The 14,184-nt window shown below is 35.0% G+C and overlaps 1 protein-coding gene across 3 annotated transcripts in view; it reads right to left on the bottom strand.

Moving 5' to 3' along the window:
- The window catches only part of SH3GLB1 (SH3 domain containing GRB2 like, endophilin B1), a 44,071-nt gene that overhangs the window by 7,913 nt on the left and 21,974 nt on the right, over positions 1 to 14,184 (bottom strand). The window contains exons 5-9 of one of the 3 annotated variants that reach the window (XM_066376719.1): positions 12,714 to 12,806; positions 8,890 to 8,976; positions 6,997 to 7,020; positions 2,399 to 2,488; positions 1,913 to 2,013 (exon numbers count right to left, since the gene is read on the bottom strand). In XM_066376719.1, coding sequence (XP_066232816.1) covers positions 1,913 to 2,013; positions 2,399 to 2,488; positions 6,997 to 7,020; positions 8,890 to 8,976; positions 12,714 to 12,806 — 395 coding nt within the window. The remainder of the gene's footprint in view (positions 1 to 1,912; positions 2,014 to 2,398; positions 2,489 to 6,996; positions 7,021 to 8,889; positions 8,977 to 12,713; positions 12,807 to 14,184) is intronic. The other 2 variants (XM_066376720.1, XM_066376721.1) reach the window with 2 other exon arrangements.

Below are 14,184 nucleotides of genomic sequence, written 5' to 3'. Positions count from 1 at the left end.
AGAGTATTAGGATAAAGTAGAAAGGAAGGACTAAGGCTTCTTGGGCTTAAAATAGTTGTAATGATACGAGGAAGAAAGTAGCAGGTATTCTGCTTTCAGATATTAATACCATCAACATAACAAAACTTCAAATATAATAGACGTATAAATCCTTCTGTAAATTCTATTAGACTAACTAGTGGTATTAGGTTATACTCATTTTTAAAATCTAAAATTGGTTTTGTAAATTTGACTAATTTTGTTCTAGTCTAGTTTTGAAAGATTGATATGCAGAAAGGAATACTAAGGTGATGAGAGCATTTTTTGCCTTACTCCTTGAAATAACTTCTCTTGATATTCCACATTCAAATGTTACACATCATTCCTCCGCTTTCGTATTTCCTTACTATATAAATCTTAAAACTCTACCATTACCTGCTTTAAAGGGCCTTCATGACATGATGCTGCTTCACTCTTCTAGCCTCATCTCTACCATCCCATTAACTTGAACATCATGCTCCAAACAGAATAAACAACTGTTGGTTTCCCAAACTTGCCACATTGTTTCCTCTGGCCCTTTTATATACATACAGCTGTGGGGCAAAAATAGGTTTACAGTTGTGAGTATATGAAAGTTTATTCTTGTATTATTATTTATTAATTATTGTATTACTTTCCATACAAACTGTAAACCTACTTTTGCCTGACCCTGTATTCTTTCTTTGCCTAGATTAGAATATACACCCCTGCCCCTTTGTTCATCTATATTCCTAAAACAATATCATCTGTGAAGCTTTGCTAGAGCCACCTGAGTCACAGTTAGATGACCCTCACAGTAACCTGCACATCTACCTTGCCACTTATCACATAGCCTGACCACCCCCATCCTGTGTTGTGAGAGCAGAAACCATGTTTGTCCTGTACATTATTTTATTTCCAGTGTTACCTTACAACATAAGGAGCTGCATAAGGGTAAGCCAGAATAGTCCAATAATATTTGAACTTTAAATACTGAATAAATATTTGTTCAAGAAATATTTGAACAAATGACTGAGCTTTATGTTTTATATTCTAGCATTCTGTGTTAAAGTATATCATTACACTAGAAATAATAAATAACATTGATGGGCTTGAAGTTTTATATAATATTCTAAAATCCTTTTTTTTAAACAGTGAATGAGTAATGAGCAAGTATAAGTTTGTTTATTTCTAGGGGCAGCTATGTGTCAATTTATCTTCCTCAACCAACTGCAAAACTATTCAAGAGAAAAGTGAACTTCAAACACTTTTTTTTTTTTTGGTATTTTTCTGAAGCTGGAAATGGGGAGGCAGTCAGACTCCTGCATGCGCCCGACTGGGATCCACCCGGCATGCCCACCAGGGGGGGCTGCTCTGCCCATCTGGGGCGTCGCTCTGTTGCGACCAGAGCCACTCCAGCGCCTGAGGCAGAGGCCATGGAGCTATCCCCAGCGCCCGGGCCATCCCTTGCTCCAATGGAGCCTTGGCTGCGGGAGGGGAAGAGAGAGACAGAGAGGAAGGAGAGGGGGAGGGGTGGAGAAGCAGATGGGTGCTTCTCCTGTGTGCCCTGGCCGGGAATCGAACCCGGGACTTCCACATGCCAGGCCGACGCTCCACCACTGAGCCAACCGGCCAGGGCCAATTTCAAACACTTTTAAAGCTTTCTTTATATAGCACTAAGAAAGTATTCACTTAAATTACCTTCTCATCCCTGTTAACATTCTTCTGTGCCAGAAAAACTCAAAATGTTTTTGTAACCTCAGAAGTCTGATACTTACTTTCCTTTAAAAAATATGATTTTAAGCAAGCTAATACAAGTCTTTAATTTTTCTAATCTTCACCTCTATTACTTATAAGCAAAAATCTGAATGTCTTCTCTTATCAGGAATTTCATATGTGAAAAGGAAATGACTACCTTCCCAGTTGTTTCTGGAGGTCTAACATGTACTGGTAACACTGTGCATAGTAAGTCATCTGGGCTTCTACAAAGTCATTCAGACAGCGCAGGTGATGAGCCTGTAAAGGAAAGTTACAGTCAATCCTTTGCTCTGAAACCTACCTAAAGTGCTAAATCATAAGAGGAAACAGATTACAACACTGTACTCAGGGAAAATAGTATCTAGCATTTTATTGCAAGGCTTATTAACACTAACCTTGGTCAACAGTGTAATAACAAACTGTTTAGCCAACAAAAACCAACAACTGGTTGATTATGATGGGAGAATTAGATGATGAAGTACAAAAAAAATTTAAAATATTTCTTCATATATCTTAAAAAGTACTAGAGTTTAAATTTCCCTGACAACTGACTAAAAGAAAAGTTCAGGTTTTCTTCCCCAAATTGCCTTAGGACTATAAAAATCTTTCGTTCCAAAGGAATATCCAATAAATGAACACTCACATGTGTACTGCTGATTCCCTCTAGCAGAAGTCTGGTAATCTCGGCCTGACGATCGAATTCACTTTGAGTTATTCTTAATTCCTGTTCAGACTTAAAATTGGAACATAGTTTAGAATCTCATTAAGAAGATCTAGTCCGTTTTACATATATTTGTGTAGACTCTTAAAAAAAAATCCTCCAAACAAATCCCAAATGATAATCTGGCAATTCCCTGATTCTGCTTTGAATCTACCTGGGTCCTGGTTGTTTCTAGATCTTAGATTTTCTACATTACTTGATCTAGATAGAACTAATTCCTTACTAGTACTTGACTCAAAAGAATCTATTAATGTCAAAGCTTAATGACATATACATAAAACCCTTGAAAAACTATTATGGGACAATCAATATATTTTCAAGTATCATTTTACAAAATCTTAGAATCACTGGTTTATATATATAAAATACCATTTCAAAAAATTCTCAATTATTACTATAGTTACTTTACTTTGAAGTTAAAGATAACCTTTAATCTCAAACAAAATACTTCAGAATGAAACCATAGGATTTTAACCTCTTGTGTTACCATCATACTTGTTTCTAGGAACATAATTTTCAGGTTTTCCTACATAATGATTCTTTTTCTTTCTTTTTTTTTTTTCATTTTTCCTAAGCTGGAAACGGGGGAGGCAGTCAGACAGACTCCCGCATGCGCCCGACCGGGATCCACCAGGCATGCCCACCAGGGGGCCTCGCTCTGTTGCATCCAGAGCCATTCTAGCACCTGAGGCAGAGGCCAAGGAGCCATCCCCAGCGCCCGGGGCCATCTCTGCTCCAATGGAGCCCTGGCTGCAGGAGGGGAAGAGAGAGACAGAGAGGAAGGAGAGTGGGAGGGTTGGAGAAGCAGATGGGCGCTTCTCCTGTGTGCCCTGGCCGGGAATCAAACCCGGGACTCCTACACGCCAGTCCGACGCTCTACCGCTGAGCCAACTGGCCAGGGCCTGCTTCTTTTTCTTACATAAATGTTTTACCTTTTAGTTTTTTTTCCAAAATTTGCATGACATACATTTTAAGCAGAACTATTGTAAGAGATGCTGGAGATTTTCTGCCAGTTACGGGTGACTTTAATCAGTGGTGCGCTGGGGTAAACTGGCTGCCTAGCGGGAAAAGCACTACTAAGTTGATTTTCATGGCGTAATACTCTCACCACAGTTGATTTCTCTCACAGGGTGAATTCCTGAACTTGGAGCTGGAAAGAGGTCTATGTGTAACAGTATACCACTACCAGCTTCAACCCTGATACAGGCTTAGTGCTGGGATATAACAGTTCACTATAAAATCAACATGATGTACAAATAGTAAATACTGGCAAAAACCATTTCTCAAACCTTTAGCGAGAACTGGTTGGTAGTCACACTCAGAATAGTTAGCTTTCCCTCAATGGGAATCATCATTGGTAATGTCAGTATGATGATATTTTCTACCTCTCCAGAATAACTCCCCCCTACAGCCAAATAATTATAATATTTCCAAGACTGTATAAAAGTATAGTAAATATAAAAAGAAGTTAAATATAAAAACAAGGTCAGAACTTTTTCCTTTCACACCCCATCCATTGCCCTCTTGTTCACCCCTGGTGGTGGCATCAGTTGACCTAGTGAACCAGTCAACAAGGAAGTAAAGCAAAATAGATAATCAGTTGCTATAATTATTCTCATTTCACTGGCAACAGGTTTGGCAGAGGGGACTAGAATTGACCACTAGATAGGACTTACAAAAATAAGCTTTAATTACTCAGTAAGTCAAGTATTAAATTTACTTGACAGAATGAATACATGGTGCCTTAATAATGGGGCTGAACTAAACTTCATCTGTAAGCTAGTAAGAAGTAAAAAAAGTCCCAGGAGAAAAAAAAAATTATTTCTAAGAAAAATGCTAAGGAAAACCAATCACCTCAGTGTTACATTTGCTCTATTTCCTGTTCTGCTTGCTTGAATACAAAATGTTTTCATTAACAACGGTAACCATAACAAACCCAAAACAAGAAAATGAGGCTAGTTCCATATATACCTTTGATTGTGCAGTACAACTTGATTTAACAGCCTTTAGTTGACATGGCAGAAAAGACGTCTAAATGGCAATATATCTGCTAGGTAGCAGACTAAAAGTGACCTGGAAGCTTGAGTATGAGTTGGAAATAATGTTTCAAGTTAAAACACTGAATTAAAAATATATAAAATGATCTTAAGAACAAGGGATCAATCTTCATGTTTGAACAAAATTTAATTATTTAATTGTGAAAAAAGGCACCGTGTTACAAAGTTTAGGAAGTTATTCTTCTGTACAATCTAGACTACATATTTAGAAAATGCAAATGATAGGAAGGAAACACGAATTTCATTCTTTTTAAAACAAGTTTCATTTTATGACTTGTGTAGCTGCAAACAGAGGAAAGTCCCAGATCATGTCTACTTTGACACATATAATATCATAATAATACAAGAAGCTGAAGTGAACTCAGGTTCAGCATAATCAAATTACTTATGAAGAAAATGATCTAAGGCCCTGGCAAGTTGGCTCAGTGGTAGAGCGTCAGCCTGGCATGTGGAAATCCCGGGTTTGATTCCCAGTCAGGGCACACAGGAGAAGCGACCATCTGCTTCTCCACCCCTCTCCCTTCTCTCTCTCTTCCCCTCCTGCAGCCATTGCTGAAATGGTTCTAGCAAGTTAGCCCTGGGTGCTGAAGATGGCTCCACGGCCTTGCCTTAGGCATGAAAACAGCTCGGTTGCTGAGCAATGGAGCATCACCCCATAGGGGGCTGGCCAGGTGGATCCTGGTTGGGACGTATGCAGGAGCCTATCTGCCTTCCCACTTCTCACTTAATTAAAAATAAAGAAAGAAATAAAATAATCTATATTATTAGACAGATAAAAAGGGTTTAAAGAAAGACAATAAATTTAAAAGGTTTTTATTGTCTCCCAGAAGCTCTTATTCCTTGATTTAATTTTACAATTATGATGTAGAGTTCTAGGGAAAAAACCTACTACTTAAAATAATTGTTACTGGGTTAAACTGATGGAGAGTATATACAGTAGCATAATTTGGATTGGGAAAGCAAGAAGAGTTTTCTTAAGCTGTAACTTGGGAAAATGGCAAGAATTTGTTGGTCTGTGATTTCAGAAATGTGATTATCAGCTATAAACTTAGATCATGTATTTGCTGTGACAAATTTGGTGAGTGGTATTTTTCCCATGAGCTTAAATCTAAAAATATTTCAGAAATATAAACTTTTAAAATTAAACATTTTAAAATTATGACAAAAGTGAGATTTACAGAACACTCCTCAAATCAATTTTGACATATTTTCTTAAGTTCCTCTCATATATACATAAGTAATATAAATATTTGTTTCATGAATTTCTTCCTATTATATCAACTATTTCTCAAACTTGTAGAGACTGCCGAATCAAGTCAGAATTTTTTCGGTCTATCTGTATGCTAACTAAAGTGGAGGAGACTCTGGTTTTCTTGTTTAACCTATATTCCCTTCCATATTATTATGCCATCTTTTCATGCTAGAGGTTCAGGAAGAAATCAGAGGCCAGGGTGAAACTAATTAAGTTGATGAACAGTTTCCACAAAGGGGGACGAGAGCATTAACTCAAGAATTCCACAATGAATTTTTAAGTCAGACTCAACAGCTCCATAACCTATTCATGGAACAGACTGTATAGTTAGCAATCCTACAAAGTCAGAAAATAAAAAGTTAAAGTGTGTAAAACTGGTAATAGTTAGGAGCCACAATACCACTTGCCCACAATCCCCAGAACTGTCTTTATCTGGAGGTCTGACTTTGGTAGGCTTCAACACAAAAAGTAAATGAAAATGCTTCTGAAGACTTCCAATAACATTTGAATCAAATCTGCACTAAAGTCATAACTTTATTAAATTCCTGCTTAGTTATTTGACTTCTCAGCCCAGAAAGATTAGAATTGGTAACACAGACTAGTAGCAGCCATATGGACAGCTTCTAAAAATGAAAGTTTGACACTGAGGGAGAAGACAACATACTTCAAAACAAACAACAGATTCAACTGTCACACAGTATAATAATGGATAGTCCTAATAAAGACCCAAACTTTAAGTAAAATTAAATGCATGCTATCCTGTATTTAATATAGCAGTAAAATATTTTTTTTTTACAAATGTTTTAAACTAAAATGACAAAATATTAGCTTTGGTATGGGCAAGAACAAGCTTCAGTTAGCTAGAAAATTCTTTTGTGTGACATATAACACTTAGTTTTCTAAAGATACAGGACATGGTGCTAACTATCATTTACATAACTGCCATATGAATAAAACAAGTATTTCCTGCCTTCTGCCAAGCACTGTGAAGATCACCACTCAATCAAACAGGTATCAACAGTGTGTACAAACAGTATCTTGGAAGCATTGTTCTATTGCTTTGTGAACTTAAGTGTTCCATAATCATTTTCAGATTTTATAAGATAGAGTAACAAAGACTGTGACTGGCCCATGGTTACTGTCAAGTATTTTCTGGATGAATGACAATTAAATTTTTGTTTCATAATTCTGTAGTTTAACAATTTACTTACTTTTGTCACTTCCTCTGCCCAAATCTGGCCAGCATTAAAAATTAGAGAAAATACACAGCATAAAAGTTGGAATTTAACATTTTTTGCAACTTTGTAGAGAAAGATGTAAATATTTTAATTCAAACGGCATACTTCTTTTCCAGATCACATTAGATTAAATACAGTAATAACTGAATTAGTAAAACTTAATATACTGTGAAAGTATGTCTTCATATGTACAAACTATCAATTTTTGAAACTTTTAATTTTATAAATTAAGAATAGTAACAGTTTTTTAAAATTGGGATTATTTAACCTTAGTTTTAGTTTTCCCATCAGTAAAATGAAAAGTTTGAAAGAAGTGATTTCTACCTAATTTTAGCCTAAAATTCTAGAATTTTAGAAAATTAAAATTAAGCAAGGTTAAATGGACACTGAACATGATAGATCCATGGGAGGGGAGTGTCTAAACTAGATATAATGAATTTAAAGTGACCAGAGTTATATATATCTTTATTATAAGTAGATGCTATTAGTAATAAAACCAGAGTCTAATAAATGAAACAATCTTGCTAATTGTTTAGGATAATTTTATAAAAGAAAACCTATGCCTGACTAGTCGGTGGCGCAGTGGACAGAGCATTGGACTGGGACTAGGAGGACCCAGGTTCAAAACCCCGAGGTTGCCAGCTTGAGCAGGGGCTCACCCGGCTTGAGCGTGGGATTGCCAGCTTGAGCATGGGATCATAGACATGACCCTGGTTGCTGGCTTGAGCCCAAGGTCTCTGGCTTGAGTAAGGGGTCACTTGCTCTGCTGCAACCCCCTAGTCAGGGCACATATGAGAGAGCAATCAATGAACAACTAAGGAGCCACAACGAAGAATTGATGTTTCTCATCTCTCTCCCTTCCTGTCTGTCCCTATCTGTCCCTCTCTTTGTCACACACACAAAAATAAACAAATAAAAGAAAACAAAAGAAAACCTATGATTTATATACTAAATTACCAATGACTGAAACACTCTTACACTTTTTATTTACTTATAGATAGAACAATGAAAATAAATAAATGCATTCTCTTGCTATCTAAGGAAAGCCCTAAATTAGCTAGGGCTTCATAAATTTCACCTTCTGTTTTTAGTTTAATGCTAATATTAGGAATAAAAGCAATCAGTTAATTGCCAATTTACTATTGACTGTACTGCAGTGTCCATGCCTCTTCTATGGAAGCAATGTACCAGGAGCATAATGCCAAATACTCATAAATCTTTATTGGCCAAGTAACATTTATAAGATTTGGGCAATGTTCAGATTTTCTGAATTTCTATTTTTGTTAAAAAATCAAAAATTTTCTAACATCTCTAAAATTTCCTCAAAGCAATTCTCACTCTCAGTTCTTGCCCAATTATCACTATTCTGCAACCTTCTTAACTAAATTAGCATTATATGGGGAATGGGCGTTACTACTACAGAAATACCTAACTACTGGGGTTTGTCTTGGTCTGGAATTGCAAAAGAAATTAATTCTATGTTGGGTTTGGTGAAAATTAAAAGACATCAAAGGTATGGAGAAATAGTAAATTTATATACCTTAAGCTTTTCTCTAAGTAAATTCTGTTAATTTTCTTTGCCAAAAATGAACATATAAAGTGACAGCTAAATTAACATCTTTTATATAAAGGTACAATAAATTTATGAAAATTCAGATTCTAAAATCTGAATGGGGCATAGCTAATATATTTGGCAATTAGAACACATACTTTATTTGCTTTTAGCTCCAATATTACTTTGGCTAGTATTACTGATATATTTTGTAAATTAATGCATGGCTTTGAGTATCTTAGACCTGTACATGTAGGTAATAGCAAGAGAAGGCACTTTATTCAAGATGCAGAAAACACAGTAGGCCAACAAACCTTTAGCCATTTTACATGCAGGAAGTTGAGCATGTAAGAAAAATTTACCATAATGTTATCTCCTTCAAGGCGAGTTGAGTTTAGTTGCTTAAATACATAGGCAAGAGACAAAGAATACATTATACCAATAAACACAGTGAAACAAGTTATTTCTGTACAGTAAAGAACATACAAACAGGCATTAAGACAACTGATAAAATAATTTTCTACTTAAAAGAAAACAACCATATTATTATATGGAATTTCACAGAGTGGTGTCTATTACAATTCCAAAAGATTAAAAATTTCAAAGACAAAAAATATGGTTGATGCTCGATTTTAAATTAGCATCATTTAGGGAAAATACATCACTTTAAAAACTGCCATCAATATCTGTAATTTTTATTAAATTTTCACCTATGAAAGCCCTTCTGCCTACCCACAGTGTTCCTATTCAAAGATCATTTTTATTTTATTGAATGTATGATGCCTTCAACCACATTCTCTTTCAATCAGCCTAGCCAGGTCTTGGCATAGTCTGAATAAATATGAAAGGCATATCAATCCTTGTATTTTTAATAAACTTTAAATTCTAATATGTGTACCTTAAAGTTAAGATTATATGATGATGCTATAAATTTACTTATTTCACAGATTAAAGAATTTAGAGGGCTGTGGAAATGCTTAAGTGGGCAGAGGGACATAATAACTGTTATTATGTTACTTGAAGACACATTTTTCATCATATTTGCATACCCAAAAGTAACTGAGGTCTAAACCTCTAAATGTTAGAGAGCTTTGAAACTAGATGAGTTTTTTCTTTCCATTAACAAAATTCTAAAGGAATTTTTAAATAAATTTATATAAGACTAAGGCCAGATTAATAAATGTCAGTGGCTTAAAATTTAAATATAAAAAATTATACTTGTCTTTGCTTCTCTGACATATTTTTTATACTATTTTTCTTTTTTCTTTTTTTTGTATTTTTCTGAAGCTGGAAATGGGGAGAGACAGCCAGACAGACTCCCGCATGCGCCCGACCGGGATCCATCCGGCACGCCCACCAGGGGGCGACGCTCTGCCCACCAGGGGGCGATGCTCTGCCCATCCGGGGCATCGCTCTGTTGCGACCAGAGCCACTCCAGCGCCTGGGGCAGAGGCCAAGGAGCCATCCCCAGCGCCTGGGCCATCTTTGCTCCAGTGGAGCCTCGGCTGCGGGGGAAGAGAGAGACAGAGAGGAAGGAGAGGGGGAGGGGTGGAGAAGCAAATGGGCGCCTCTCCTGTGTGCCCTGGCCGGGAATCGAACCTGGGACTTCTGCACGCCAGGCCGACACTCTACCACTGAGCCCACCGGCCAGGGCTACACTATTTTTCAAAACTGTATTTTTGTTCATTGTGAAACATTTAAGTAGGTTTTTTCTCTTCTGCTGAATTGGTATATTTCTGAACTGCTTTTAATGTAGCTTTACTATTTTTTATTAGTATTTAGAAACCATTAGTTACTAATGCTAACTAATAAAACAGTAAAGTAGCAATATTGGAAACAAGCATAAATATTTCACTGATAGGGCTAAACTGTCAGAAACTTCAGACAATTGTATGAGACTGTGTACCAAGGGTAGTAGAGATGTTGCATTATTAATCTATGAATACTTCTCCTCAGCAAAGCACCTTGTACAAAATTAGTACCCAGTAAATATAGAATTAAAAAAAAAGATACAAGAATTTAGTAAATAAATTTTTTTAAAAATACTGGTATGCACCATACCAACTCTTACTTGCAAAGGAATAACTAGTCACAAAACAATCCATGGAAATTTATAAATAAGTGAAATCAAAAAAAGTATGGGGTTAGTATCACCTCTTCAGCTGTCAACTATGAACCAGATATGTGTCCAAGAAGAAAAAGAAAAGCAAACCCAAACTAATAGAGCTTTTTATTTTTCTGTCATCTTTAAGAATATGAAAGAGAAATACAGAAAAAACCCCACAAAATAAAGGCATGCTTCAAGTCTTTAGTAACAAACTAAAGGACTTTTCCTTTCCAAAGTATGTCAAACTTCTATAAAGTTTGGAGAAAATGAATTGGTTATTTAGGGAGAAAGAAGACAACTAAAATCAGGAAATATAAATTTTTGTCTCAATTAATATTTTAAGTAGTTGGCTACAGTTAAATTTTGTTTTATGCAATATATAAATTTGAGAAAATTGGTGTATACATGAAATTGTTTAACAAACTCATTTGCATAATCTTTCATTTTTATTTTAAGTGTAAATCCTCATGGAAACAATTTTGTCCTCAACAATACACAGCAGAGGAAAACTAACAAGGTCTTCTCTGGATATATCAAAAGGCAACATCTCTCACAATCTGTCTAGTATTCTTATTCCATGATCATCACTAGGCATATGTAGGCATTTTGAATAAATCTTGTTGTAATTCAAACATTTATTTTCAATAATCCTTATTTAACATGTTTTTCCTGTTTAGGAAATTAGTATTTTAAAAACCAATTTATACTTTACTATACAAATTTATTAGCAACTAGAAATGAATACCCAGAGTCTCTTAATAAACGCAGTGTTCATTTTTAAAGTTCTGATTCTGCAAAAAGTCTGCTTAAAGAAATTAGGCTATTCTTGATGATGATGTCAGGATAATTCTAAGGTGAAATAGACAGTGAATCTAGAATTAATGTCTTGTTAAAGATAATCTCCTGCAGTAAGTACTGCAGAATCTCTAAATGGGGGACCATCTAGGAGAAAATTTATTTTGCTCATATAAGTTACTGGGGTAATCTTAGACATCACTGTCCAACACCAAATTAGCAATTTTAAATTTCATTACAAACCAAGTCTCAAGCTTTTCTTTCTCAGAACAACAAAGCCACAAGAGACTTTTACCAGGATTGTGGTAGCATGTTCCTTTAAGACAACGATTCTTGATGGTGGTGGTGGTGGTAGTGAATTGGGAATAGAAGGCAGTAGGAATGTCACGCTCTTAACAAAACATCTCTTAGCCAAATTAACAATTAACTTATTAGCTTCCTCTAATAAATTCAGACTTATTTATATTGTACTATCTTAAAGGTATACCAATCCAAATCTGATGAATCTCTTCAAACTTTTGAATAAAGATTTAAACAGTATAAGTGTTAGATTAAATAAGAAGCTTATAAATAAAACCTTAAAAGTTATATATATTTTATATATGTGTATAATATACTGTATATAAATTAATATATACAAAATCAATGAATTACTATATTTAATATATACCCCCTCAGTTGTATCTGAGGTTGTTTTTATGAAAAAAATCTCAGAACTTACCCAAATAGGTTTCCTTCCCTTTAAAATAGCCACCTGTCAGTCTGTGCTGCCACTGTTTGAATGTTTTTGGAACTATTCTTGGTGACAACTCCTTTTAGTCAGTTTGAATCCCATGTACGAAGAGAGTCATATCTACTTTTTAAGTCACACACAAGCATTCTCAAATTTGATTCATTTTTATCCTAATTACTATTCTGTCTTTTCTATTTCAATATAATAAATCTCTCTCCAAAAAACTTTTTTGCCATCACCATGTGACATGGCTTGAAGGCTCATAATTTTAGTTTCTTAGTAACAAGGTATCACTGAAATAAGAATATTGCCTCTTCATATGACTACTGTGCATTGATTGATTTGGATGTATTAAGTTCTGATAAATTTGTTTAAAAACACAAAAACAATACCCTAAATTCATATCTAGTCTTAATGACAGATTGTTGCTTGTATGATATATGAGTAAAACAAGTCTAAGTTATTAACTTAAAATGTTTTTTAAAATTAAAAAGATTACTTACTGAAGCTCTAGCTTCTGCAGCTTTTGCCTTTTTTAATCTGGTTTTTGCAGCATCCAAATCCAGTCTCTTATTTTGTAACAGTTTCCTTTCTTTCTATAAATTAAGGAAAGAAAAATATAAAGTATAAAGATGTTAAAATCCAGTAAAAGCATACATATTTAAAGTATGATTTTCCACTGAATATATTAATCAGCCTGACTGGTGGTGGTACAGTGGATAGAGTACTGACCTGGGACAGTGAAGTCCCAGGTTTGAAACCACAAGGTTGCCGCCTTGAGCGTGGGCTCACCAGCTTGAGTGCAGGGTCACTGGCTATAAAGTGACCATTTCGAGTATCTGACTTCCTTTGCTTACTGTTTTCAATTTTAAAATATAGAGATATTTTAGATATGTGGGAAAGATGGCAGGTGATCCTATTGACAACCTAGTATCTTTCAAATCATTTTTCAACTTGGTGATTTTTCCTTTATCTCAGGCCAAATACTTTTACCCAGAGACAAATTCACTATAAACATATTTTCTGTAATATATTGTAATAAGAAATCTGCAAATTAAAGTTTGACTTAGTATTTAAAATAGAGCAGTCTTGTAATAATCTTAGAAAAAAATATCCACCTAAGTCTCCATTCTCCATTACTTAAAAAACAAATTAAACTAAAAAATAATAGACTAATAAATTAGGTTTAGGAAAGCGATAATATGTACTAATGCTTCAGCAGTAAAATATAGAAATAGGAAAATAAGATAAAAGACTTCTAGCAATGCAAAAAGACAGGAAGTGTAATAGCCAGAAATATAGCTTCTGATAATGAGGTGTCTGGCTCCTGTTTTAAATGAACAGTTAGATGGCTGTGGTGATATTTTGTGCCAAATTTTTTATAATCATTCTGGGAACCTCTTTCTATAGATTTTAGTGCTGGTAATAAACAAGAAAGATGTAAGGACATCTCAATAACACTATAGGGATATAAAAATGGAGTCCATATCATCAATAGTCCTTTATTTCAGTTGATTTTGTGTCCTGCTGAATATACACCAAGCTAGATTAAACCTGTGTTATATACATAGTCATAAATATGGCAAATTATTCATTAAAAACTGTATGTAGGGGGGCCTTGGGTTATAATAGTCTCGACATTTGACATTTCGAGTTTAAGACGCTCACTTCCATAAAAAATTTAAAAAAACTGAGATGTGTTTCGATTTATGCTGTTAGCGTCGTACTTACAAAATGTGTGGGCAAACTAGTCTGGTTGTGTGCGGCAGAAGAATATGCAGTCTTCTTTTTCTGTGGCTTAGTTGTGTTGTTATGTTCTAGATTATGATTTTACAACTGTGTTAGGATAGGTAAGTGACTTAGGCTAGAGTGTGGTTTGACTTACACCAAAATTTGGGTTATGTCACTGTTATAGGAATGGAACTATGTTGTAACCCGAGGACCCCATGCATATATGTATGTGTGTGTGTATAA

This window comes from Saccopteryx leptura, chromosome 3 (assembly GCF_036850995.1).
Source record: "Saccopteryx leptura isolate mSacLep1 chromosome 3, mSacLep1_pri_phased_curated, whole genome shotgun sequence".
NCBI classification, from domain to species: Eukaryota; Metazoa; Chordata; class Mammalia; order Chiroptera; family Emballonuridae; genus Saccopteryx; species Saccopteryx leptura.
Note: the sequence above shows the minus strand (reverse complement) of the source record. Positions and strands in the feature narration are given on the sequence as shown.